Source organism: Nelumbo nucifera, chromosome 4, assembly GCF_055504915.1.
Source record: "Nelumbo nucifera cultivar China Antique chromosome 4, China Antique-T2T, whole genome shotgun sequence".
In the NCBI taxonomy this organism is placed as follows: domain Eukaryota; kingdom Viridiplantae; phylum Streptophyta; class Magnoliopsida; order Proteales; family Nelumbonaceae; genus Nelumbo; species Nelumbo nucifera.
This window is the reverse complement of record NC_142652.1, coordinates 1070912-1095190: the sequence shown is the minus strand read 5'-3', so window position 1 is coordinate 1095190 and position 24279 is coordinate 1070912. Positions and strand designations below refer to the sequence as shown.

Sequence of the window (24279 nt, the reverse complement as noted above, 5' to 3'; positions counted from 1 at the left end):
CATTCAGCTTAATTGAGGTCATTTGTACCCCTAGGTAGTCGGAGGAAATTACCACACTAGGTTTCTGTTCATTGTAGCCATCTTCTATTGCTGCCATTGCACTCTTTCACAGTTGCTTCTAACCTTACTTCTCAGCTACAAGCTGATTGATGTTGTTCACAGTTTGATAGTTCAGCACCTATTGCAGCCCCTAAACACAACAGTGGGAGCACACACTTGTTCTTCTTCACACTAATGCTGACTTCACGCACCTACGACCCACATAAGCATCACAAGCACCACAACACAACAGTAGGCCCTCTTACAACCACTCAATAAAAAAAATTGTGCATCACAAGCACCACAACACAGTCAAACTGCTACACCCAGTTCAGACTTGTTTAACACACTTAAGAGGGCATTACACAACCACAAGGAGCTTGGCAAGATCACTGCATTCCACCTTACACCACTCGGCCACCTACAGCAGCCCTAACACCACTCAACAACTCACAGCAGCACTACACCATTCGGCTACTGCACACACAGCCCTTCCTAGGGCAACAATGAACCTAGTTCTCTAGGTTCTAATCAGTACTAACTGATTCTTGAAGGGTTCCTACCCAGAAATACCAGCAACACAAAAGGACTAAATAACCAACCTTCCTTTGAGAGTATCAACCAACCATTCACTGCTGAAATCACCTTCCTTGATGAAGAAAACTGTGTGCAGCAGAGAGCAACGAGCTGTGATGTCTCAGACCTAGGGCGAACCAGCTCTCTCCATTAGCTAACCAGAAACGAAGAGGAAGGTGTCACGAACACAGCTGAGATGCTTTGCAAGCAGAAGCAGGTTAGAAACCTCGCTCTGATACCATGTTTTGGAGCAGCTACAGTAACCCGAACCAGTGAAGAAGGAAGACGATGAGGAAGAAGACAAGAGAAAGAGAGAACAGGAGGGTTTAGTCGAAACTGATTAGTCTCCCATTCAGTCGACCCCCTAATGTTTATTAGGTTCTAATTACACTTACAAAAACTAAACTGCCCTCACTTAAGTGTGGGGCAGAGTACTCTTATAAAACTACCCCTATTCGGCTCACTCTAACAAAGGGATTGTCTCTCTCCCACTTTCTCTTGTACACTTTCTTTTAAATTCAATGAAGTTAACTGTTATTAATAAAAAAAGAAAAGTATTAGTGATGGAGAAAGTTGTGATTTGCTGATGTGGAAATTATCTAGAGACATAGGACTTCTAAATAATAGAAAGGAAAGGGGTATATGAAGTAAATTTGAAGAAATTTTCTGCTGAAGACTCTATTCTAAGTCTAACTAACCTTAGAATTTTTTAAGTTCGTATCTTCTGAGCAACAGGAAAAAAAACTTAGAAAAACAAAATAAAATGTGAAACTAGAATTCTGCCAGACCTGTTTGTTATTTGTAATTTTGCTGTATCTTGGGCATTATCATACTCTAATAGCTCAATGGAAGAAATTTTCAAAGATTTCGAATCCACTGCATTCGAGCATTTATTGATTGGCATGGATAAATATCATTGAAATTTAAACTAGGCTCTAACATAATGTCCAAAGGCCTTGAACCCAGTGTTTTTACCTAATCCTGATCTTCACTTTCTTATAATGGTGTCCTAGCCTCCTTCCCCACTTGTTTATATGAACATCTTTGTTTAATATATTTGTCTTCTTCTTTTCTTGTCTTTGTTATTCATGAACTAGATGCATGCATCTTTTCCCTATAAAATCTAAATGCCCTTATCCATGTTGGGCTGTTTTTCACTCTAGTAATTTTTAATGCTTAGGGACAAGGATGGATACCATTGGCTTACTGGTAGAGTTGATGATGTTATCAATGTCAGGTATCTGGTTGGCTTTCAACAACTTCTATGGAACTTATCAATATTAGATGAGAACACATGAGAACATATAATACATATACAAATGGAATATGGGTAGTTTCAAATGTGTTTGAGCTTGATGTTGATTGTATGTGTAATGTCCTGCATTTTTGTTTTATATATACATAATATATACAGTGGACACCGTATTGGCACAGCAGAAGTGGAATCTGCTTTAGTCTCACATCCCCAATGTGCTGAAGCTGCTGTGGTTGGTGTTGAGCATGAGGTGTCTCTCTCTCTCTCTCATGAGTACAAATACACACAAACACATAGAAGAAGACAAAAAGTTTGCTTATTTATTTAAAACAATATATCACAGACTACCTGTAGTATATACTTTGATTATGGAATCTCTCCTAACCTATCTTGTAATCATATTTTATGCTCTTCTTGCTCTCAGGTCAAAGGACAGGGGATTTATGCCTTTGTTACTCTGGTGGATGGTGTTCCTTATAGTGAAGAACTCCGGAAAAGCCTTACACTTGCTGTAAGAAAGCAGGTATTCATCCATTTAAATTGTTTATCTAACATGATACTAAACTTTTTGAAGCATGATATGTTGACACCAACAGTAGTACAAAAATTAATAGGCCACTATGTATCCCAATTAGTATTTGAAGCACATGGTTGTAGTCTATCTAAAAAATACTTCTGGAAGTATGTGGTGGTTTTTTCACAATGTTTTAGGTTATGCCTATGCTCTTCTGTAGTCCTATTTGAGTCCAATGCCATGTGCTTATTCTCTGCCATTCGTTCTGGTGATATAAGAAAAGTATTTTACCCAAGAATTTGAATTTGAATTCCACTTTTTTGTCAAAAAAAAAGAATTTGAATTCCACTTTTTTTCATTTTTTTTATTACATGCATCAGAGCTATTTCTATTCCATGTAGTGGTAACCATGCATGTATAGCACAAACACCATATGAAAGTGCACTTACATATTCCTCACTAAGACCTCTTCTAGGTTAAGAAACATGCAAACTCATGTATTGTTCTTTGATGAAGTGCTATCCATACTCAGAATTCATAAAAAGAAAAAACAACCAACCATTTGTTGACAGATTATCCAACTGATATGTGCAGCACTGTATTTGGCATAAAACAGGGTGCCTAAAAGATAGGATTCCACAAGAACAGAAATTACAAAATGCAGTCAAAGGATGTTGTTGACAGATTTTATTGTATGTACTGTACACAGATTTAGTGCCTGCAAGGGTATTTTTGTAATTTCTATACCACTTGTGTTGTATGGCCAGTATAGTATAAATACAAATGCTTCACTCGCATGAAGCAAGTTCTTTTTGAGGCAATAAGTCAGCCAGCCTCTTCTCTCTTCCTTCTTCTTCTTCCTTCTTCTCTTCTTCTTCTTTCTCTTGCTCAACATGGTATCAGAGTGGAACCGTCCAGGCCTGGAAAACAACCAGCTGAGGTCACTATATTCCTGATGTTCGAAGGCAAGGAAGAGAAATCGTTCTCCAGTGCTGCGGTTAGAAAAGGGTTCTGCTACGAAGTTTTTTTTCATCCCCCAGCCCAGGTGCTGGTATCTGTAGTTGCTCGACTGAGAAGACTGTTGAAAACTATCACCTGATGTACGAAGAAGGGTTCTGGCTTGCAGAGAAGATGGTGTCCAAGAGTGTACTGCCTATCCACTGTTTGGGTGACCTGGTACTCAACTGAAGTTTTTTTTATTGTTCTCTTCTTGCTCTCTTCGATGGACTGTTAATGCCCTAAAATCTGAGTAGGGTGACTGTTCGGCTACATTTTTTTTCTCTTCTCTTGTGTGTTACTGCTATTCAGCTACTCTAAGTAACTGTTGATGCCCTAAACACTTTGTGACTGTTCGGCTGCCCTGAAATTGGTATCAACCAATTAGGTGTGTGGTGAACTACCACTTTGTATTTCTGTTCCTACTGAGAAGTTGCATGAAAGTTGTAAAACTGTAGGTCATTCAGACCTGGTTACACTGCAAGTGCAGTGTTCGTATGTTGTTCTGTGGACTCCTACAAACTGTAGGTCATACAAACTAGTATGCAGCTGTAGTGTTTGTGCTTGGTTCTCTGTGAAACCAAAAATCAGCAAGTGCCTAGTTGTGGACTGTAGCAGCTCTGTAAGGCAGTGTGCCTTGGGTTGTGTACTCCTAAACCTGGAATCATGATTAGTGAAGATTTAGTCACATCCGGAATCTCCACAATGCTGAATGGAATGAGTGGGGGCAGTGACCTATCCTTCCCTATGGCTGCTGTTTCTCTTGATGGGTTAAATTACCTAGAGTGGTCAAGAGGGATCAAGTTATACATAACTGCAAGGGGAAAAATAGGCTATATAAATGGAAGAATCAAAGAACCACCTTTTGGAAATGCTGAACATGATAGATGGGATCAGGAGAATAGTATGGTTATGTTGTGGCTCTTGATCTCCATGCAACCACAAATAAGGAAGAACTTCATGTGGGCTGAAACTGCAAATGAGATCTGGGAACAGGCAAAATCCACATATTCTGAACTACGACACTATGCCAAGATCTATCAACTGCAAGCAACATCATCTACTTGTCAACAGGGGGAGAGAAGTTTATCAGTTTATTACTCTGACTTGACCTCTGTTTGGAAGGAGTTGGACCATTACCAGAATATTGATTGGAAGTGTGATGAAGATGCCCAATTGTATAAGAAACTCGTCTCACAGCAAAGAATGTTTGCCTTTTTGCATGGTCTCAATCCTATCTATGAATCCATCAGAGTACAAATTCTCAGTTCTAAGGATCTCCCATCAATTCAGGAGGCCTATGCTCTTGTCCAGTCTGAAGAGAGCAGGAGAAACTTGATGAACAACACCGGAGGGGATGCAATTGTGTTGGCGGCAAAAGGGGGTGCCTCTACTAGTGGTGGATCTTCTTCCAGGAGAGGGGATCTTCAGAAGAAAACAGAAGATAAGGAGAAATTGTGGTGCACTAACTGTCAGAAGCCCCGACACACCAAAGATACTTGTTGGGATCTTCATGGGAAACCAAAATGGGCTCAAGATTTGCCTAAGAAGCAAGACTCAGATGTAATTAAAAGGCCCAGGCAACAAGATACCAAGAAACACCACATGGCCAACATGGTTACTTGGGAGAATCAGCCCTCCACTTCTACTGTGACTCAACCACCACATGGCCAACATAGCTACTTTGGATCTGACCCAAGGGAGGATATTGTAAACTCCTTCCGTGACCATCAGGAGCTTTATGGTAGAACAATTCGCCAGATGGATGCTCCTCCCACAACCTCATTTGCATCCACGTCAGGTAATCTTGCCACAACTTTCCATGTTGCTTCTCACAACCTTGACTCTCCATGGATCATTGATTCTGGAGCGTCAAAACACATGACTGGTATGTCTTACTTTCAAACTTATCACCCTCTTTCCGGAAGAGATAAAGTGAGACTAGCTGATGGATCATACACTTCCATAGCTGGTATGTCCTCCCTGTTGCTAATGATCTTGACCTTCCTATTGCCCACAGGAAAGGTGTTAGGTTGTGCACCACTAAACACCCAATTTCCAACTTTGTTTCCTATGAGAACATCTCACCTTCATTTCGTGCCTTCCTTACCTCCATTGACAGTATCCCTATTCCCAAGAATGTGGCAGAAGCTCTCTCAGTACTAGAATGGACAAATGCCAGGAAGGAAGAAATTGATGCTCTTCATAAGAATGGCATGTGGGAACTTGTTGATCTCCCTAAGGTAAAGGATCCAGTTGGATGTAAATGGGTGTTCACTGTTAAGCATGGGGCTGATGGAACCGTGGAGAGGTATAAAGCTCGTTTAGTGGCAAAGGGGTTTACTCAAGTATATGGAGTTGATTATGCAGAAACTTTTGCCCCTGTTGCCAAAATGAACTCTATTAGAGTACTTTTCTCTCTTGCTGCTAATCTGAATTGGGATCTACATCAGCTTGACATCAAGAATGCCTTCTTGAATGGTGACCTTGAAGAGGAAGTTTATATGGTTCAACCCCCCGGCTTTCTGGCTCAAGGAAATGAACAGAAAGTGTGCAAGTTAAAGAAGTCTTTATATGGGCTGAAGCAATCACCAAGAGCTTGATTTAGCAGATTTCATACTGCAGTTCAGCAGAGGGGATACGAGCAATGTCAGTCAGATCACACACTATTTGTGAAAAGGGGAGAAGGTAAAATGGCTGCCCTAATAGTGTATGTGGATGACATAATTGTTACTGGTGACTAGAAGGATGAATTCAAAGTTTGAAGGGTTTCCTTGCCACTCAGTTTGAAGTGAAAGATGTAGGACCTGCCAAATACTTCTTTGGAATTGAGGTTGCCCGATCAAGAAAGGGTATCTTTATCTCCCAAAGGAAATATGTCCTAGACTTGCTTAAGGACATTGGAAAGATTGGGGTTAAGCCAGCTGACTCTCTCATTGACCCCAACCATAAGTTAAGTGACAGCCAAGGTGAACCTCTTAAAGATGTGAAGCAATTTCAGAGGCTTGTAGGGAGATTGTTGTACCTCTCTATGACCTGTCCAGACATAGCATATGCTGTTTGTGTCCTCAGCCAGTTCATGCATGCACCTAGGACCACTCATCTTGAAGCAACAGAGAGGATACTGCGGTATCTTAATAAGTCCCCTGGTGCTGGCTTATTATTCCAGAAGCATGGACATTTGAGAGTTGAAATTTATACAGATGCGGATTGGGCTGGATCTCAAAGTGACAGAAGGTCTACTAGTGGTTACTGCACCTTTGTAGGAGGGAACCTTGTTACTTGGAGGAGTAAGAAGCAAACGGTGGTGGCTAGATCCAGTGTTGAAGCTGAGTACCGTGCAATGGCACACGGAGTAGCCGAAGGTATGTGGATAAAGAATCTTTTGTGTGAGTTGGTTTTCCAGTGGACAAACCCATGACTCTACTCTGTGATAACAAGGCAGCTATAAGTATTGCTGCTAACCCGGTACTACATGATAAAACAAAGCACATTGAAGCTGACAAGCACTTTATCAGAGAGAAAGTCATCACAGACGAAGTATGCACTCTATATATCAGCTCTGAAGACCAACTAGCAGACATCTTTACAAAAGGGCTAAACCATTCCAGACATCAAGATCTCTGTGATCTATGCTCCAACTTGAGGGGGAGTGTTGACAGATGTTATTGTATGTACTGTACACAGATTTAGTGCCCGCAGGGGTATTTTTGTAATTTCTATACCACTTGTGTTGTACGGCCAGTATAGTATAAATACAAATGCTTCACTCGCATGAAGCAAGTTCTTTTTGAGGCATTAAGTCCGCCAGCCTCTTCTCTCTTCTTCCTTCTTCTCTTCCTCTTCTTTCTCTTGCTCAACAGATGTTATCAAGTTTGCTTAAGGTTGATCTAAAATATGGAATCTTGGAAAATTCTGGATTAATTGTTTCTCACTAATCATGCAGTTTAAGTTAGCTCTTATTGCTAGCCAGGAAAAAACGCCTTATATTAGGGTTTTAGGTTCTAGAAGCAAATGATGTTCAATATTGGGGTTTAATTACAAAGGTTGGTAGGAATGGATATTATTGGATCACTTGATGAATGGGTTGATAGATGAGCTCAAGATCCAGTCTTTATTACAAGGCTACAATCTTAGTTTAAACATGAAAAAGAAGTGAAAAGGGATTAAACAGAATCTTAAAAACTCTTCATCATCTTGCAAACAATGTTATACCGACAACATATTCAATCTTTGTGTAGTTTTGTGACTTCAAAGAAAAAAATACTTGATACTAAGCAGTTCCTTAGATGATATCCTAATTAAAGTAAATTAGAAACTTAAATCCTGTGATATACTAATCAACCGTCAATCAATTGATTATAGCCCTCCAACAAGTTTTGACTTCCCAAATAAGGCCACAGAAGTTAAACTTTTGACTATAGCTCCTGACAAACTTAACAATTCTAACTTTCTTCAAACATTCTAAAGAAGTCACACAAACTCAATTCAAAATAGAGCCTCTAATTAGATCTAGTTGGATCTATGTTTTGGCACAGTTTTGTTCAGCTCATACATTAATTGATATCTATACTTTTGCAACTGCTACAAAAATATGATGGATATGAATTCTTGTGAGAGATGAATTTGCAAAGGTCCTGTGGCCCAATAGGCTTCTTCTAAGTTCTAACTTTTCCTTTGGCTCATCGGATCCCTGGCTTGGTGTAATGACCTTCATACCCTTTAATTAGAAAGAAACCCCAACTCATTTATTGGTGATGGATTCCAACAGGCTTTAGGGGCTTGGGCATAATTTAAGGGATAAGAGTTTTATCCAATGTTTACGGGCCATTGCTTGGTATATGGCATAATCTTGTGCTGATAAGTGTGAGAATGTGACTATGAGTCTGAGACTACCACTTTGTGTAAAAAATGCCAAAGGTTGGGGTCTCTCGATTGTTTCCATTTAGGGGTAGTCTTGTAGAACTTGTATTGCAATGCCTGTAGTTTATAATTGTCTATGGCCAAAGTTTACGTCATTGCTCATTAAAACTCATCATCTTGTTCAAATCTTTAAAAGTGCTGCTTTGAAGCTGGGTGTTAAGTTGTATCCTTATTCTGGGTAAAATTTCAATATTATGAAGCTTTATATGTGCACTTTAGTTGATGAAGTACATTCTCTGAAACTAAAAGTTTCATTGTCAGATTGGACCATTTGCGGCCCCAGATAAAATCCATTGGGCACCAGGCCTTCCAAAGACAAGGAGTGGGAAGATAATGAGAAGGATTCTAAGGAAAATTGCTTCTAGGCAATTGGATGAGCTTGGGGATACAAGTACACTTGCAGATCCAAATGTCGTGGACCAGCTTATTGCACTTAGTGATTGCTAAAGGGCTGAAATGAAAGTACCCTCAATCCTTCAAGATGACTACTCCCAGTTCTGGTTCAGCGAATTATAAACTTGTAGAGTATCTGAATGATTTCACTAATATCATCATCTTTATCATTATCATTATTGTTTTCTATCAAGTTCCTGTTTTTGTATTTATTGAACTGGTCTACAAAATAGTAATTGAAGGCTTCAATTTTGAGCTATCATTCAAAGTTGTGTTACTGGTATTTTTGGTTGTCATTTATTGGGGAAATATTGAGCCGAGAGTTTCTAAAATAAGAAAAATGGAGTTGAAAGAAAGCTTTTTCTTCTTTTTGGGAAAAGGATGTGTTTATTAAGAGGAGCTGAAATACTCGTACAAATTACGGGGGATCCAAATACCGATAGTCAGCTCCTGGCTCCTGTGAAGGCTTGAAGACATTGTGGAGTCCGCGTTCTGTGCACCCATGGGTGCACTGGACGAGTGAACACTCTGTCCAGGGGAAGCAAGCATAACGTTAACGGTCAAAGGCCCGTTAACATGGGTTTGGCGGTTCAACTGGACACAAACCGACCACAAAATGACAAAAGGTAAATGAAAAGGAAGCCCTCCCGCCGGTGGTTGTCCAAGTAGGTGGTGGTTGTTCCTGCCGGTGGTTGTCCAAGTAGGTGGTGGTTGTTCCTGCCGGTGGTTGTCCAGGTGGGTGGTTTCTGTTGACACGAGAAGCCCTTTGTAAGAAGTAAAAGATGGGCTCGCTCACCTCGAGTTTGGTTCGGCTCGAATTCTCTTTGAGAAAAAATATTTTAAAAATAAAAAATTATATATAAAAATATTTTTTATTTGATATTTAAAAAATTAAGAATTATATTATTTTTATTATATATTCGAGCTCAACTCGTGAGCCTCACAAGTCAAGTTCTATTAGGCTCGAGCTCAACTCGCTTATTAATTGAGTCTATAAATTGGGTTCGAGCTTACCTCGAAGCTTTAATTGAAATCAAGCCGAACCGTAAAGACCTCAGCTTGTTGCCACCCCTACTGATCACCTATTTATCTCTTATGTATGGTAGTCTTGGTAGAGGCTAGAGGACAGGTCCAACCTGAGTCTATATCTCGACCCACCTAAGTTGGGCTTGGGTTGAGGCCTTGCATAGCCTAAGCCCAATGCAACCCTAGACCGTTCAAATAAATACATACCCAATATCTATACCCATCCACTAGTATGTATATGTGTGCGAAAGAGGGGGGATAATGCACCCCAATGGGTATGGTATCTTACTGTCCATCACCAAACCCACTTATACTTTTAGGCAATTGACATGATACCCTCGCTAACTTTAACCAATCGGAAATCCATGTGAATTTAAATGAATACCAGTTGATTGGTTCAGTTTTTGAGAACCATACCCTTTTTAGTACCATAGTCGAACCATAGCCCACAGGAATAGATTTTCATTCTCTCTCTCTCTCTCTCCCCCCTTAAAGTTTCTTTGATATTTTCGGTTTCTTGCAGCGAAAACTACTACTTATCTGGTGCCTGTAATTTGCTCAAAGGTCCCACCTTAACCAGAAGGTCCAAAACTACTACTTCAAAAAGACAATAGAGAAATTAGGTGAGGTTTGCATTCGTAACCTAGAAGAGAAATAGCATGCTTTATAAGAACGAAGCACGAAATAAAAAGGAGAAACTAGGTGACTCTTCCACTTTCATTTAAAAACAACTAAATTGAAACCTTAGCTACCAAAACCGGGTAGTGAGAAAGCAGGAAAAAGATCAAAGAGAGGAAAGTTTGTAAATAATAAATATATGTACAATGTAGAAATTATTCAGCCCAAACGCAATTCATACTAAAATTTAATGCATTGGGGTTGGAAAGGGAAAAAAAAAAATACCAGCCTGTGTAAAATTACAAGCTGTTGGTTCAGGCTCAGGTTGGGCCCGCCCAAGTTGCACACCCCTACTGAACTTCCATTGATGCTTACTCAACAAATACATTTAACTGCTGACTTTCATGGCTTCCGATAACGGGTATTTGTTATGATTTTGGTTTTGTTGGCACTGGTTAGCATTTCGGAGACATTTCAAGGAAAGTGAAAGATATATAGTGCAAAATGCTCGAATAATGTGTGGTCTTGCACTAAAATTACTAGTATATATTCTTTCTATAAAAATATGCCAGTTTAGCTGAATTCTCAGCTCTATACAAAAACTCGCAGAAAGTGTAAGATGAGGGGGGCACTAGGGAAGCCAGCCCTCAGGGAAAAGGGATAAAGAGGTAAAAGAAAAGATTGCAGGATTAGTAAGAGAAAACATGCCATTGCCTCCACGTGTAGAAAAACTGGAACCCAGATTCTTTTCCCTCCCCATCAAAAAAAAAATTGGGAGGCATTTTTTTTCCCGAAGTTATTGCGATGCTATATATATAAAGAAGAGAGAGAGAGAGAGCCAAATAAGCACTTGTTGACCACATCATGATCCGATTCCAATAAGCCTCAACTGTTGAAAAGGTAAATTAGCCACCGTCAGAATGACAGTATGTAACGAGTGCTTGGAAAGTTTTAATTGCAAATCAGTTTTGTAACCCTAGAAAAAACGAGAATTTCCAAAAGAAAGGAAAAAAACTCACGATGTTGTTTTCAGGCTTTTTCCAGTAGAATCCCTGAAGGAGAACTGGCAGGATGTTGCAAGCTGCAAGAATATAAATCATCAAAGCATGCATCCCCATCCACTCCAGTATCATAGTTGGGCGCCTATAGCCATAGACATCAACCTATACAAATAAAATGAAAAGATTCAAAGCACAGCCATCAAGTTTATCGAAATAAAATGTAAACAATTTCTCTTTAAGGCAGATGGGAGTTGAAAAAGCTTACCAGCACGTAAGTTCCAGTAAAGAGAATGCCAGCTGCACCGGCTGTAACACAAGTGTAACTAAATGTGTACAGGGCTTTATTCAGATGCATTCCTGAAACAAAGAGACATAAATGTTCAATAAAACAAACTTATTGTTGTAAAAATTTAAAGAGAAACAACAATTTCTACTCGTACCAAAAAAATCCAAGACAAAGCCTGTAACTACAAGACCCGAGGCAGGGATCATCCATTGAAAGATTCTTTCCTTGTGATCCTGCACGTAGTTGAATAGTTAACAAAGCTAGTAAACAAGGGGAAAAGAAAGCAGTTTCTTTCATGAAAATTTTGTGTGAGTTAATAATACCTTAAAATGCACAATAATATGCCCATAATGCAACCCGATCAAGCAAGTAACAATGGCCATCACTGAACTGCAATGGACATCCATGAAGGTTTGTGAAATGTTTCAGATTAAGTTCCACAAAATTGAATGAATTCAAGAAACATAGCATGAACACAATATTTGATTACAGACCTCAACAGTCCTTCGGGATCAAATGGGGCTTGGCACCATGAGGGAGCATCAGGAGGAAGTGGGCCATAATCTGGCGAGTTGATGCTGCATTGCTGTGGGAGATGAAAATACAAAGATAAATATTAGTTGAAGAAGGATTTATATCAAAGAGAAATTCAACAGTAAGTAGGCTTCAATTTCTTAAAAACCTTTGTTCGTGCATAGATTGGTCTCTTGTATAGATGCTGAAGACCCAGTATTTTACGGTCAATCATTCCGACAGCATTACAAGCAGGTCCTGTGTCACCTCGCACTCCACATTTCACCTTCATACGCAAATTGATATTAGAACATTTGCTACTAGTTTTAAAACCGAAGTCCTGGTCAACTAGCCAATCTATATTAATTAATTAAAGAACTTACTGAAAATATCTTCGGTGCAGCAGATGAACTTCCATTGAAAATTTGATACTCCCAGTCGGGAATATATAATCCATATAACAAGGTAAGGTATGTCGTAGTAAGGACAAAAGCCACCATCCTGGGGAAAGAAACAGGGTAGAAAACAATTATCATGTCAATCATACAAGCCTGTAGTGAAATCAGTGAAGAATTCATATGCACTGGCCATTTCATGTAAGCTACTGAGAAACACAATGAATTCAGAATTTCAGACTTGAACCCATGTCAGCCCAAGATTTTACCATTACACCAAGCCATGGTGCCTTGGAACTATTAAAATAATTACAAATAGTGACTGTTAATAAAAACAAGGGTACATTGCAAACTATGATTCCCTTCAATAACAAATACTCACCCCATGTTTCTCGTATTATGATTTATGATTACTGTACCCCTCTAGTCAACTCAAAAGGAGACATTCTTGATGACAATTGCACAATAACATGATTATCCCTAGCATTTCGCATATATATGCTAAATTCCTATTATGAAATACCAATTATACCCCAATACTGCCCCTACTCTTTCATCTTTAATATATGATGGACAAAAACCAAAAGAACTCTATCATCTTCAATTTAGTTGGTTTCAATGACATTTCACTTGAGCTGTATGTCCTATAGACAGCAAAATAAAGATGTGACTATTGATCTTTTTAAATATTTTTGATAAAATGTGTTACTATTAATCAAGTATCCAAACAATGTACCGAAGCAAAGCCTTCAGACAAGAGGGATTCTCAACCTTCAAAACGTGGCTAGCCTCTCCAATTAAAACTGGTTTTCATTTAAATTCATGTTTCTGATAAAGGAATTCAACGCCTTATATTGTTATGGATTCCATTCTTTTATATAAAATGGCTTGTTATTTACAATAAACCTGATTTTGGGGTCAAGTAAATCTAGCTTCTGAATCCACTCGTATGGAAAAATCATATGCATGCAGCAAGTAATTAACAGTTTGGACAGAAATAAATAAATTCAACATATACCACCTGGACAACACTCTAAAGAATGGCACGTCACAAATCACTATTACTCACTACCCACACTTTCAGTGAAAATTGCAAACCTTAATAGTGGTTACAAATACATAAGCAAATAGAGTATAACCTACCACTGATACCGATATTTCTTCAACAAGGACAATCCGGAATCAATATTATCGTCTCCCTTGATCCAAATCTCACACAGCGCAGATAACAGATATGCTATTGCAATTCTCTGCAGGGAGACAAATGTTTGAGATCAAATTTCCAGGCACTAACTATAAATCCAACTCAAGATAAATAGAATGACAATGGTCCTAGTTTACGCACCTGGAGGACACCCATCCATCTAATTTGATTTATATCAACTCCATAAGTCAGATTGTTTAGACCATGAAAATAACCTCCTGGTAGATGAAAAATAAAGAAAAGGTTATAGACAACACTAAATCCAAATACCCTGTTTTTTTTCAAAAGTACCATGGCTTACCAGTTACTACTCTCTTTTGGCAATAGGAAATAACAAAGTAAATCCGCTAGCCATATGAAATAAAGATTAGAGTACCTTGGAGCACAAGACCAACAGCGAATAGCTTCAGTGCACGGAGTACAGCCTTCTTGGTTGCATCAATTCTGCATGGCAATTTCTGTATGCAATAGTTATTATGAGCTGCTCAAAATATGATATATTTATTAATTTTATACAGAACTACAAAAGAGGAAATTCCACTCCCTTTTTTCTTTGGTTCTCAATCTTCCTCTTTCCACTTAAATTATCTTAGTTGGTAAAAACCTGCATAGCTTGAGTTGTTTTCATGGACTCTTTCACATGGGTTTGCTAGTTGAACCGTTTAGAGAATTTAAATGACTCTAGTGGAAGAGTTCATTAAACCGTTTAAAGAATTTAAATGACTCTAGTTGAACCGTTTAGGTCAGATCCCAACCCTTTATTTTTTTATCAGCAATATGAGTTCAATAATCAATCATTTCTCTCCCAACCCTCTATTTTTTACATCAGCAAAAGAGCTCATTAATAAATCATCTCTCCCAACCTTCTATTCATGGAGAGATTCATCCAAAAATCACTTGCCATGTGTTCAAATAAAGCACTAGTGCCTACACCATGCCCTACACCTCGATACCCCACCTTGTATTGGGCTGTTTTCCCATGTAATGCCATATCTTGATGCAAACCCATTATGATCTGAAGTTTCAAAACCGTCAGTAACCAGAAAAAGAAGAGAACAAAAAGTCACTTTCCATATGGCAATGATGCACCAAACAAGTAGGGCCTTTTAGGCCATTATCTAAGTATTGTCGGGCAACTGAAACTGCATTGAGTTCAGAGAATGTTTCTCAAATAGGTTCTTAAGCCCTCAAAGATATGGGTAGAGATGAAGACAGTCTAAGTATATACCTTATACGCAAGTGCAAGTGATAGTCCAACAATGAACAAGAAAAATGGCATGACAAAATCTGCAAGCGTTACACCATCCCACGGTGAATGATTGATTGATGGAAACATTCCACCAGCATCATCGACAAGAATCATTAGCTGCAATAATAACAACAGAAGTAGAGGATTATAAGAACAAAGTACATTGTCATAGGTTGTTTGATATGTTGACATGGTTAGCTGCATAAGATCTCGAGATACTTTAGAAACAATGAAGTATACGTTATGAGTCTTATGACATCTCTCATGCATGATACTCTGGATTGGGTCATAATATATTAGGTTTAGGGCCTCATAATATGCTTATTTGCTTTCCCAAAATTAATTCATTAAATCATATTTTATCCCATTTGATGGCGGATTTAGAAAAAAGCAACTGCTTATAGGGAAAAAAATGTAAGACTTATAAAGCTGCCCCTGAAAAATCAGGACTAAATAATTGCTCTGGATACAAAAATGTTATGAGGTCAAAGATGCTTTTTTTTTTCCTTGAAAGCCAAAGATGGACTTTGAAGATCCATAGGTGAGTACCTTGTATCTGTATGCAAGCCTGTATAGGTTTTAACCCGGAGGCATTTGAGGAAAGAGAAATAAGACAGTGGAAGAGTGGATATATGAGCTGGAATTTAGAAGCAGGAATGAAGAATGTCAAACAAAATGAATGATAATAGCGAGGCTCATATAGGAGGAACATAATAATAAACTGCATTCTGGAATAGAGCCAAAGTAAAGGTATCTCATAATGAAAGTGAAGCGTATAATATATTTGTAGATGAGTCATATGCAGAGAAGAAACAAGCTGGAATAGGTTTTGTGACATTGAATCCTAATGGCAACTTTATTGCAGTAGTAGGCCAAAGATGCAGAGCACAAGGAGCAGAATACGGGGAGGGATGAACATCTCTATGTGCGTTTAAGTAGGCTATAGCTTTTGGAATGTGAAAAATCCAAATGTTAGATTCTGCGAATTTGGTAGCTTAATTAAACAAGATATTGAAGAGTGTTCGTTGGATGGAGCAAACACTGACCGAGGAAATTATGCGAATATCTAAGTTTTTGCATCATGTAAATCAAGTAGGAAAAGATATGGAAACATGGAATACATTGAAAGTAACCACCACAGTGGCAATGGCATCACTTTTTTGGCCCAAGTACAGTGTTGGGGCACAGTATAAATTATGTCATCCAAGGTGAATTACGGAAGACTATAAGGTCTAATCAAAATCAAAAGTTCAGAGAAGAAAGATGTTATAATCCACGCACCGAACACTGAACAATTAGTCGTACAATTGTGGTCACACCCACCTCCCTAAAATTGTCATCTCATAGAACAGGAAATTGCTTAAGAAGCAAATCTTGCCTACCTTTAAATTATAAACTTGATCAACGCAACCCAGTCACCAGTCACTTGACTTCCACGCGTATCTTCACTATCTGTTTTGGTTCAACAATTCGAAAGTGACACTTCCTACTCGGTGGTTTTCTGACTAGGTGAATAAGTGGGATATTTTTACCCCTATTCCCAGTGGCTCTCTTTTCCTATTCACAATCCAATAGGAACCCAGCTTGCATTTTTTTTTGTTTGGCACTTTTCGCTGTCTGCTAATAAATGGACAAAATGTGCCGCATGTTACAACCCTCCATGTGGAACTGAGTGGAGCATCCAATAGCCTACTGTGGTACGGGCTGAAGGTAAGATAAGAGAAAAGGCCTTCTAGCAATTCCATAGGGTCCTCTCACATGAAGAGCACACTTCTCCAACTCAAGGCGGACATGGGCATCAGTTAGAATCCAATGCAGGGAGGACCCTCTTCTGTATCGAACACCTTTTGCAAAACAAGTTGCATGATAGAAAAAATGGGAACAGTATATCATCATCAAAGCTTTTGATAAGATGGTTTTTCTTACGATAGAATGTAGACACCTGGACCACATCTTCTAGGGCCCTGACTAAAAGGGCCAAAATACTCGATTCTAGTTATCCGTGGTCTTGCGAAGGGCGGACAGGAAAGTGGCCTCTCTCAAATTGTAAAATAATTTGAACTAAAATATATATAGGAAAAATAAATAATAAAGCCTGGGACAGGATTTCGTGATTTTTTTTTTCATAAAAGCAAACAGAGAGGAAGGGGGGATATCGGATGAAAAGAATAAGAAGCAGCAGCAATTCATGATTTTTTTTCATAAAAGGAAACAGGGAGGAAGTGGGGATTTCGGATGAAAAGAATAAGCAGCAGCAGATATTCAATTCATAGCTTACAAGGACCGCACCAACACCGACGCAAGTCGATTGTTAGTTTTGGAGCTGGACAACCAAGGATCCATAATTAATACAAGACAGATGAATTGGTCACCAGGGGCCCGGGCACCAACATGTACTAAATATTTAAAATGCCTTTCTCAAAACAACAAGGTAAAAAAATTGTATTTTAGATAATCAAAAGAAGAAATAGGACGACTGTGTCTGGACCTAGGAACCAAGCACGCGATGATATGATGAAAGATAGGTTACATACATCTCATGCCACAGATACTCTGTACTAGTCATCAGTGGCCAATTGGACAGGGTACTGGGCCAGACTGTGAAATCACGTCTTTCCTTCCAATTCAGTTCAAGTCACTAAACGCTAACGTAAAATGCAGCAGCACCTACTTGGCGTGTGATGAAACCTACAAGAGAGATTGATAAGAAGGGTTGCCTTGTACTCCTCCCCTCTTGAACGAGGAGCCGTCTCCCAACTGACGGGTCAGAGTCAGACCCACCAAGCAATTAATGACAGAAAACTTTCCACCCTAAAATCTGCCAAATTAACTACACTATAAAATAATAACTGATATTCCATCTAAGGTTTCTTCTCCTTGTTATTCGATTTGTTTTTATGGATTCCTGTATTATTTGTTTTGACCATCCAAATATTTTCTCAACGAAAAGCAAACTAACCAATAATAATGGGGATTTTTATTTTTTGCATAAAATTCCCCTAAAAATAATCACCGTCATCTATCGAGCAAATGAATGAAGACAAACCAGGTCTTTACTCTTGCTGTTTTTTATTTCACGGCTGGAAGACACTACACACTTCCCTATGACCATAACATGACCTTTTAACAACAAACAGAGTATCAACGTGAATGTATTGTACGAACCAGCTATTACTATTACTTTATTATTATTGTCCCTTAAAATAAGAAGGGATAAGTGAACTGCAAATCTGCCATCGACCTCAGAAATCTAAAACTGCAAATCTTTTCTAATAGCCCCTATAAACCGCATCCTGCCCGTAAGTTTGACATCAATCTACGGGCAAGATTCAAGAAGACGCGGTTTGAATCCTTGGAGGATTTAAGAAAACGCGGTTTGAGCTTTGAAGATTGAAGCGTTGGATGTTGTTGGAAGTTTGAAGTGGTGGGGGTGGGTAACCAAAGCAAGGAAAGGATCCCTCATCCCTGGTTTGATTCTGACTTGAGAAATACTAAAGTCGGCAAACCTAAAAGAAAAACTACCAAGAGTCTGGGATGAGTCTCAGAAGACTTTGTCAAACGTGAGGTAGTCTTCCTACTACACACACTTACAGCACTCTTTGCCTTCTTGACCCTGCGGTAAGTAACTGGTGTGTTTGTATGCTAGTGTGACACTGACTCAACAACAAATCTCATGCGTAGCTTCTCCAAAACCACGTGTATTATCGTATTATATATATACACTTAGAAAGTACACGTAAGGGCATATCATATTATATTGTGATGGCCGATGGGCGACTACCAAATCAAGGCCAATATTCCAATCCATCCGCTCTGATGAGTCTTAAACTCTGAACTCTGAAGGGGCACTTCCAAGTTTCAAGTAAAAACTAATATTAGATTTTAATGTAAGATGCCGTACGCGTGAGGGAGAAAGAATAACCTACGTATGGTATGTATGGTCCCCGGTGCCGATAATGGCGAAAAGATAGAGAGAATATGATCCGAAACTGAAGTAACACATGGGAATGAGAGGGCCTAGGGGAATCACCCGAAATCATTATCTAGAGCCTAGAGGCGCTTGCTACTTGTCTTTTTTCTTCTTCTTCTTCTTCTTCATCTAATTAGCAATTACACAGCAAAGCAAGCGCCAAACGGAATGATATAACAAGATGAAAGTAGGAGAGAAGCGTGACAGAGTAATTAACTCCATTTAATAGTAATACAATGCAACGTTAAAACAGATCAAAATGCGATCGAAAATGGCAAAGAAACATTAAGCCCCATCAAGAAGAAAAACAAAATGTAATAATTAAATAATCCGTCTGTTTCTCCAAGATCCAATAAGAAGCGCGAGTTTATCTCTTTCGGTTCAGAGATTCCCCCGCAATGCAGGTGCAAAAAGGAAATGATTATGGAAATAAAGAAATTTATGATTTATTTAGTATCATAATAACAACGATTAAGGAGATAAAATTGAGATAACTCTGATCTTACCGCGACTGTGATTCCACGGAAGACGTCCAGCGAGACAAGGCGGCGCTTGGAAACGGATTCTCCACCGGCGGCGAGAACAGCGGTGGCTTTATTAGCGTCTCCGGCATTGGGCTTTAACATTGAATTCTGGCGTCCTAGTTCGATGTCTTTCTCAAAACACTCTCTTCCTTCGATGGTAAGCAAGTTTCTGTTGGGATCCCCGATTCCGGCATCCTTCTCCTCTCCTTTTATCAGCTCGTACATCGTCATCCCAATCACGATGTCTCTCGGGCCCAAACCAACCAATCAGACGTTGAAGAAAGAAAGATCGATCCAAATCCAAGAGAGAAAAAGAAAACCAGGATTCAGAGGAAGGAGAAGCAAAGGCGGATTTTTGCAAGATCCCAGAAATCGAGAAATGCAAGAGAGATAGATAGCCGTCTAGATCAGAAACAATAGAGAAATCGAGGGAACTCCCCTGGCATTATTGACGCAGGGGGAAGAGAGACAGATATATAACCAAACCGATTATTGTTTGTTCCTTTTTTTCTCCCTCTACCAGGATCTACAAAGGACTTTGACACCCTTTGAAGAATCTGGGAGAGGTTTTCGGTTGGAAGAGAGAGAGCGTTCAAGCGCCTCTCTTCTCTCCGTCTCTTCCCTTCTCTCTTGTTGTTCTTTAACCGCTTCTGCTCTATCTCTCCGTTCGTTTTATATACTGCCTTGTAGCCGTGAAATCCGCAAGAAGCAGATTTATCACAAGTATGAGATCTATGGCTCTTCTCTCTCACACCCTCTCTCTCTCTCTCCCCGTCTCCAACCCCTACTCCGAAACCCATATTTATATATTACTATAATTAGTAATAAAATATCGAAATCATGGGACATCTGTGGACAAATTATAATATAATTGCCAAGGATAAATTAAGTAATTACACAAGTATCCTAATCATTCTCATTACAAAATACCCGTGCCCGAAACCGAATCCGAACCCTCAGCATACACGTGCCAGTCGTTAATTTATTTAGTTCTTAAGTTTGCTTATAATCATTTTATTACCCTGTTTATTTTTACTGAGCAACAATAACAACATATATATAGCCTTGGGCCTTGGGCCTTGGGCCTTGGCCTTGTCACCATGTGTTTGTGTGCATATGATATATTGACGCATGACCGAACTCAAGATGGGGGCCCACTGGATGTTGAGAGACTGGCATCGTGGCACGAGTACTTGCCAATAATAATATGCCATGAAACGGAAGACAGTGCAAGTGGAGAATCTGAAAGAGTCTGATGATAACTGTTGACTCCAACATGACTGATTCAACACAAACCTGTAGACAGTGCAACTGTGCAAGAGGGAGAGTCTGATCTGATGACTGTTGACTGCTTGGATTGGATGACTGATTCAACAACCTCAGCCTAATTGCTGATCCATAATATTATAGCAACTGTGCAAAAAATTTTTTTTTCTCTTTTTTCCTTTTTTTTGTTGTATATTATTATAGCAAAAGGTTTCTATAATTACTGATCCATAATATATGCAAAGTGGTCAAATTTAATTTTATATATTGTGTCCTTCCTTTAATAGCAAATCAAACCCAATTATAATTTCTAAATTTAAACTAATTAAAGACCCATTAGAAAACAAATTGAAGTTGATCTTCTAAATCAACTAAACAACCTCAGCCTAATTGCCTAACACTCGTGTACTCAAACAAAATATAATAAAAATACATGGAAACAGCGGCTACCGTAATGTCTTTGCAATAGCTTATCTGGATTTTGGACCACGCAAACTGAAATCCGATTCTTTGTTTCTTCAGCCAACAAAATACAGAGGCACCTATTCATCCACCACTCAAAAGCCGTTTTTTTGTGGCTTAAAGGGAGGGAAAATAATAAAAATCCTCATAGTTTGATAGTTGCGGCCACGGATACTTTACCTTCCGGAAAGAAAAAGCCAGAGAGATGGGCGTGCATACTGCATACTGCATACGCAGGCCGGTGGCCGGTGGGTTGACGTTTTTTTTCTTTTTTTGGGGTTTTATAGTTCAGTCCCACCACTAGGGTGGAGCTAAGATTTCTAGGCCGTAATCCGTAGAGACGTAGGGTATCTGTTGTCTTACTTAAGATAACACATGGTTCAACAGACAACAATCAACATTAATTCATTCCTCCTCCAATGGAATCGCACTCTTTCTGTATTTAATGTTGATGATGTGCAATCTGGTCGGTCTTAGCTGTCAATGATATTGCCTCTGAACTGAGTAGCAGGGAACCTGAAACGGAGAAGATAAGGAAGTTTCGGGGGGGAACCCGGTGTAAAGGCTCCGAAGCTCAAGTTAGAATCCTTCAAAGGCAAGATAAAACCAGATAGCGCAAAGTTTGCATACCTCCTCTTTGGGGGGGTAGAGAGCCTTTTATAACCACCTCGCGCACTCACTCCTAGACTTCTGTCAGGTCGGGAATGATTACTTCCGTGCTTTTGCCAGTTCGGGCGTCATTGCCTCTGTTGGGGCAGAACCGTCACTGCTCTTTTTGTCGGAGCCGTCTCTGTAACTGGAGATGGCGGTGGCAGGTGACGGTGGCAGGTGGCCGTTGAAGTGCGGTCGTCAAGCGTCAGATCCCAAGTCAGTCAGGTGCGCCACCCCTGGATATGGACTCCTTCGGTGTCAGGTACGGTGTGGTTCGTCCAATTCAATGCTCTGGAGGCAAAGTGCTTGGAGCGGTGTGCGAGGCAAAGTCTTGAGTTCGGATAGGGGGGGTGTCCCAAACTGTCATGAGACGTGCCAGTTCGGGTCACTGCTTTGTGTGGCATGGGGCCAAAGGGAGAGTTTGGGCCCCTTGTAGGGAGTTCGGGCTCCTCTTAGGGAGTTGGTTTCCTCGAAAGGAGTTCGGTCTCCTCGAGGGGAGTTCGGACCGCTGGTCTCTTCCCTTTGGTGTTTGTACCCTCGGTATACTGCTTTAAGTGCCGAACTACTTGTTTTTGCCACGTAACGTAATTTGCGAGGTCGGGCCAAATCTTTCTTCATCACATGTGATTCAAAGTGTTATAATTGCATTGAGAAAAGAAAAAATTAGATTTGATGGCACCCTCTAATTCGTATTTCCAGAATAAAGAGTCTTTATATGGTCATGGAATCTTTCTATCTTTCTTTTTTGGGAGCCTGGATTATGGATAGAGATGGCCGAGGTCTTGATATCATTTCTGTGTTGCAAGTATTTTTACTAGTTACTTTTAAATTGCTTGAAAGGGCAAAACGGGATGAACGCCTAAAAAATAAAGGACACGAGAAGACAAACGGTGGGTGCGACGCGCAGACAATGGAAAAAGGTAAAAAGCAGGAAAATATCTTAAATTTTTATTTGATAAATAAAAGTGTTAATAAATTTATTAATAAAGGCTTCCTGCTTCCACATGAATTGACTGAAATTACCAAGTGTCAACTTATATAGATACCAGCCAAAAAGTAGGGATGGCATTTCAAGGTCCACTTGACCCACTCTAGTTTTAGAATTTTGTGGACTTAACCATTCTAACTATTCCATAAACCGTATTTAGTGCTTTTGTTGGTTGTTGATAGCCAAACTGAAACAAATAGAATAAAGGGTAGGCGAATAAATACACATCCTTACATGGTAAAAATAGACCATGGGATGGTATACTTTATACCACACAAGACTCTTGCTTGTGAGTTGTGGCAATCCAAGTATTCTCGTCAAAACCCTTTTATTCCTGGAGCAAATGTGATTTTAAAAGCTAAAGGTGGTGGGTTAGGACAATAAATTAACCAAATAAATTATAGCTTATCCTTCTTCTGTGACAATAAAAATTTAGAAGCCAAATTAAATGGGAATGGCGATCTAGTTGCTTTCTGCCGGAGGTGATTTGGCTTCCAATCAGATGATGGACGAGATGGATCCACAAGGAGATGATTAGAGAACCCGGGGTGGTTAGCCCAGCGAGGTCGCTCCGATGCTTAAGTTAGTATACTTGTTGAGAGCTGAAATAGCTTGAGAATATAGAGAGCTAGAGAGCAGAGAAATCATGCGTACCTTGTGTCCTCGGGGTTGGAGCCTTTAAATAGTGAAGTCCTCGCGGGTTTTGTGTCCGGGATCCTCGTTACGACGAGGTCCATTTCCGCGTTAATTGGGGGATAACGTTGCCAACTGATAAGGCTTATCTATTCCACCCGAACCGGGCGGGGAGGAGGATAAGGCTTGCCGTTACGAGGTGTGATCCCGTAAGGTTCGGGATCTGATGGCAAGGTTTCCGGGGCCGTCAAGTAGTGGTCTGAGTTGGTATCCCGAACTGATGCCCTTCAATCCCGAACTGGAGTGAACCCTGAAGTGCCTTGGGACCGAGGTGGTCCTGATGCGACCTTGTGCCGAGGTGACCCCGTCTCAAGGTGACCCATGCCAAGGTGGTTTGATTATCCGAGTTCGATCTGTTGCAGTCTTGGTATGTCAGGCTGAGCTGTCATCTATTAGTCAAGTCGTGTCCATGTGTCCACGTGTCCCCCTATTACTAGGTCGGGCCAAATCGTCCTTCATCAATTGCCCCCCACTCCCCGAGTCGGGGGTTCCGACCCGGTGCGAGGAGTTCATGACGAGTCCAGGTGGATTTGGCATGAGGTCTAGGCGGTCTTCCAAGCGGATCAGCCGGTCGGACTTGTTCGAACCTTCGGTTTAACCAGCAGTAGCCCAGGTCGCATTGGGTGTACGCACAGACGTCGCGCTATTTATGGACTATGCGAACGTAAAAAATGCGCTCAACCGATTTCGTCCTCGGACGTTGTGCAACCGGTTTTCACGAGAACCGTTGGATCAAG

General features: G+C 40.0%; 2 protein-coding genes across 4 annotated transcripts in view; one reads left to right on the top strand and one right to left on the bottom strand.

Annotated features, from left to right (window-relative positions):
• The window catches only part of LOC104591930 (acetyl-coenzyme A synthetase, chloroplastic/glyoxysomal-like), a 55581-nt gene extending 46602 nt beyond the window's left edge, over positions 1-8979 (top strand). Inside the window, exons 15-19 of one of the 3 annotated variants that reach the window (XM_088903524.1) lie at positions 1796-1852; positions 2030-2120; positions 2295-2393; positions 2979-3076; positions 8565-8703. In XM_088903524.1, the coding sequence (XP_088759650.1) occupies positions 1796-1852; positions 2030-2120; positions 2295-2393; positions 2979-3065 (334 nt within the window). In that variant the 3' untranslated portion in view covers positions 3066-3076; positions 8565-8703. Of the gene's footprint in view, positions 1-1795; positions 1853-2029; positions 2121-2294; positions 2394-2978; positions 3077-8564 lie in introns of all 3 variants that reach the window. The other 2 variants (XM_010251082.3, XM_010251084.3) reach the window with 2 other exon arrangements.
• A 1886-nt stretch (positions 8980-10865) lies between these two features.
• LOC104591931 (heparan-alpha-glucosaminide N-acetyltransferase-like protein (DUF1624)) lies at positions 10866-20282 on the bottom strand. Its single transcript, XM_010251085.3, has 13 exons — positions 19465-20282; positions 14968-15105; positions 14116-14197; positions 13881-13957; positions 13679-13785; positions 12524-12641; positions 12310-12426; positions 12122-12213; positions 11951-12017; positions 11782-11860; positions 11607-11698; positions 11360-11503; positions 10866-11229 (listed from the first exon to the last, which is right to left on the bottom strand). Exons 1-13 carry the CDS (start codon positions 19711-19713, stop codon positions 11203-11205), a joined length of 1389 nt encoding a protein of 462 aa, XP_010249387.1. The 5' UTR covers positions 19714-20282; the 3' UTR covers positions 10866-11202.
• Positions 20283-24279: the final 3997 nt, after the last annotated feature.

Excerpts from the sequence above, each read along its gene's own strand:
- LOC104591931 (XM_010251085.3), bottom strand. The coding sequence starts at position 19,713 with ATGACGATGTACGAGCTGATAAAAGGAGAGGAGAAGGATGCCGGAATC. Across the intron at positions 12,642-13,678 it reads AAGAAATATCGGTATCAGTG|GATGGTGGCTTTTGTCCTTA; the intron begins GTAGGTTATACT and ends TTCTTTCCCCAG. Across the intron at positions 11,504-11,606 it reads TTACTGGAACTTACGTGCTG|GTTGATGTCTATGGCTATAG; the intron begins GTAAGCTTTTTC and ends TTATTTGTATAG.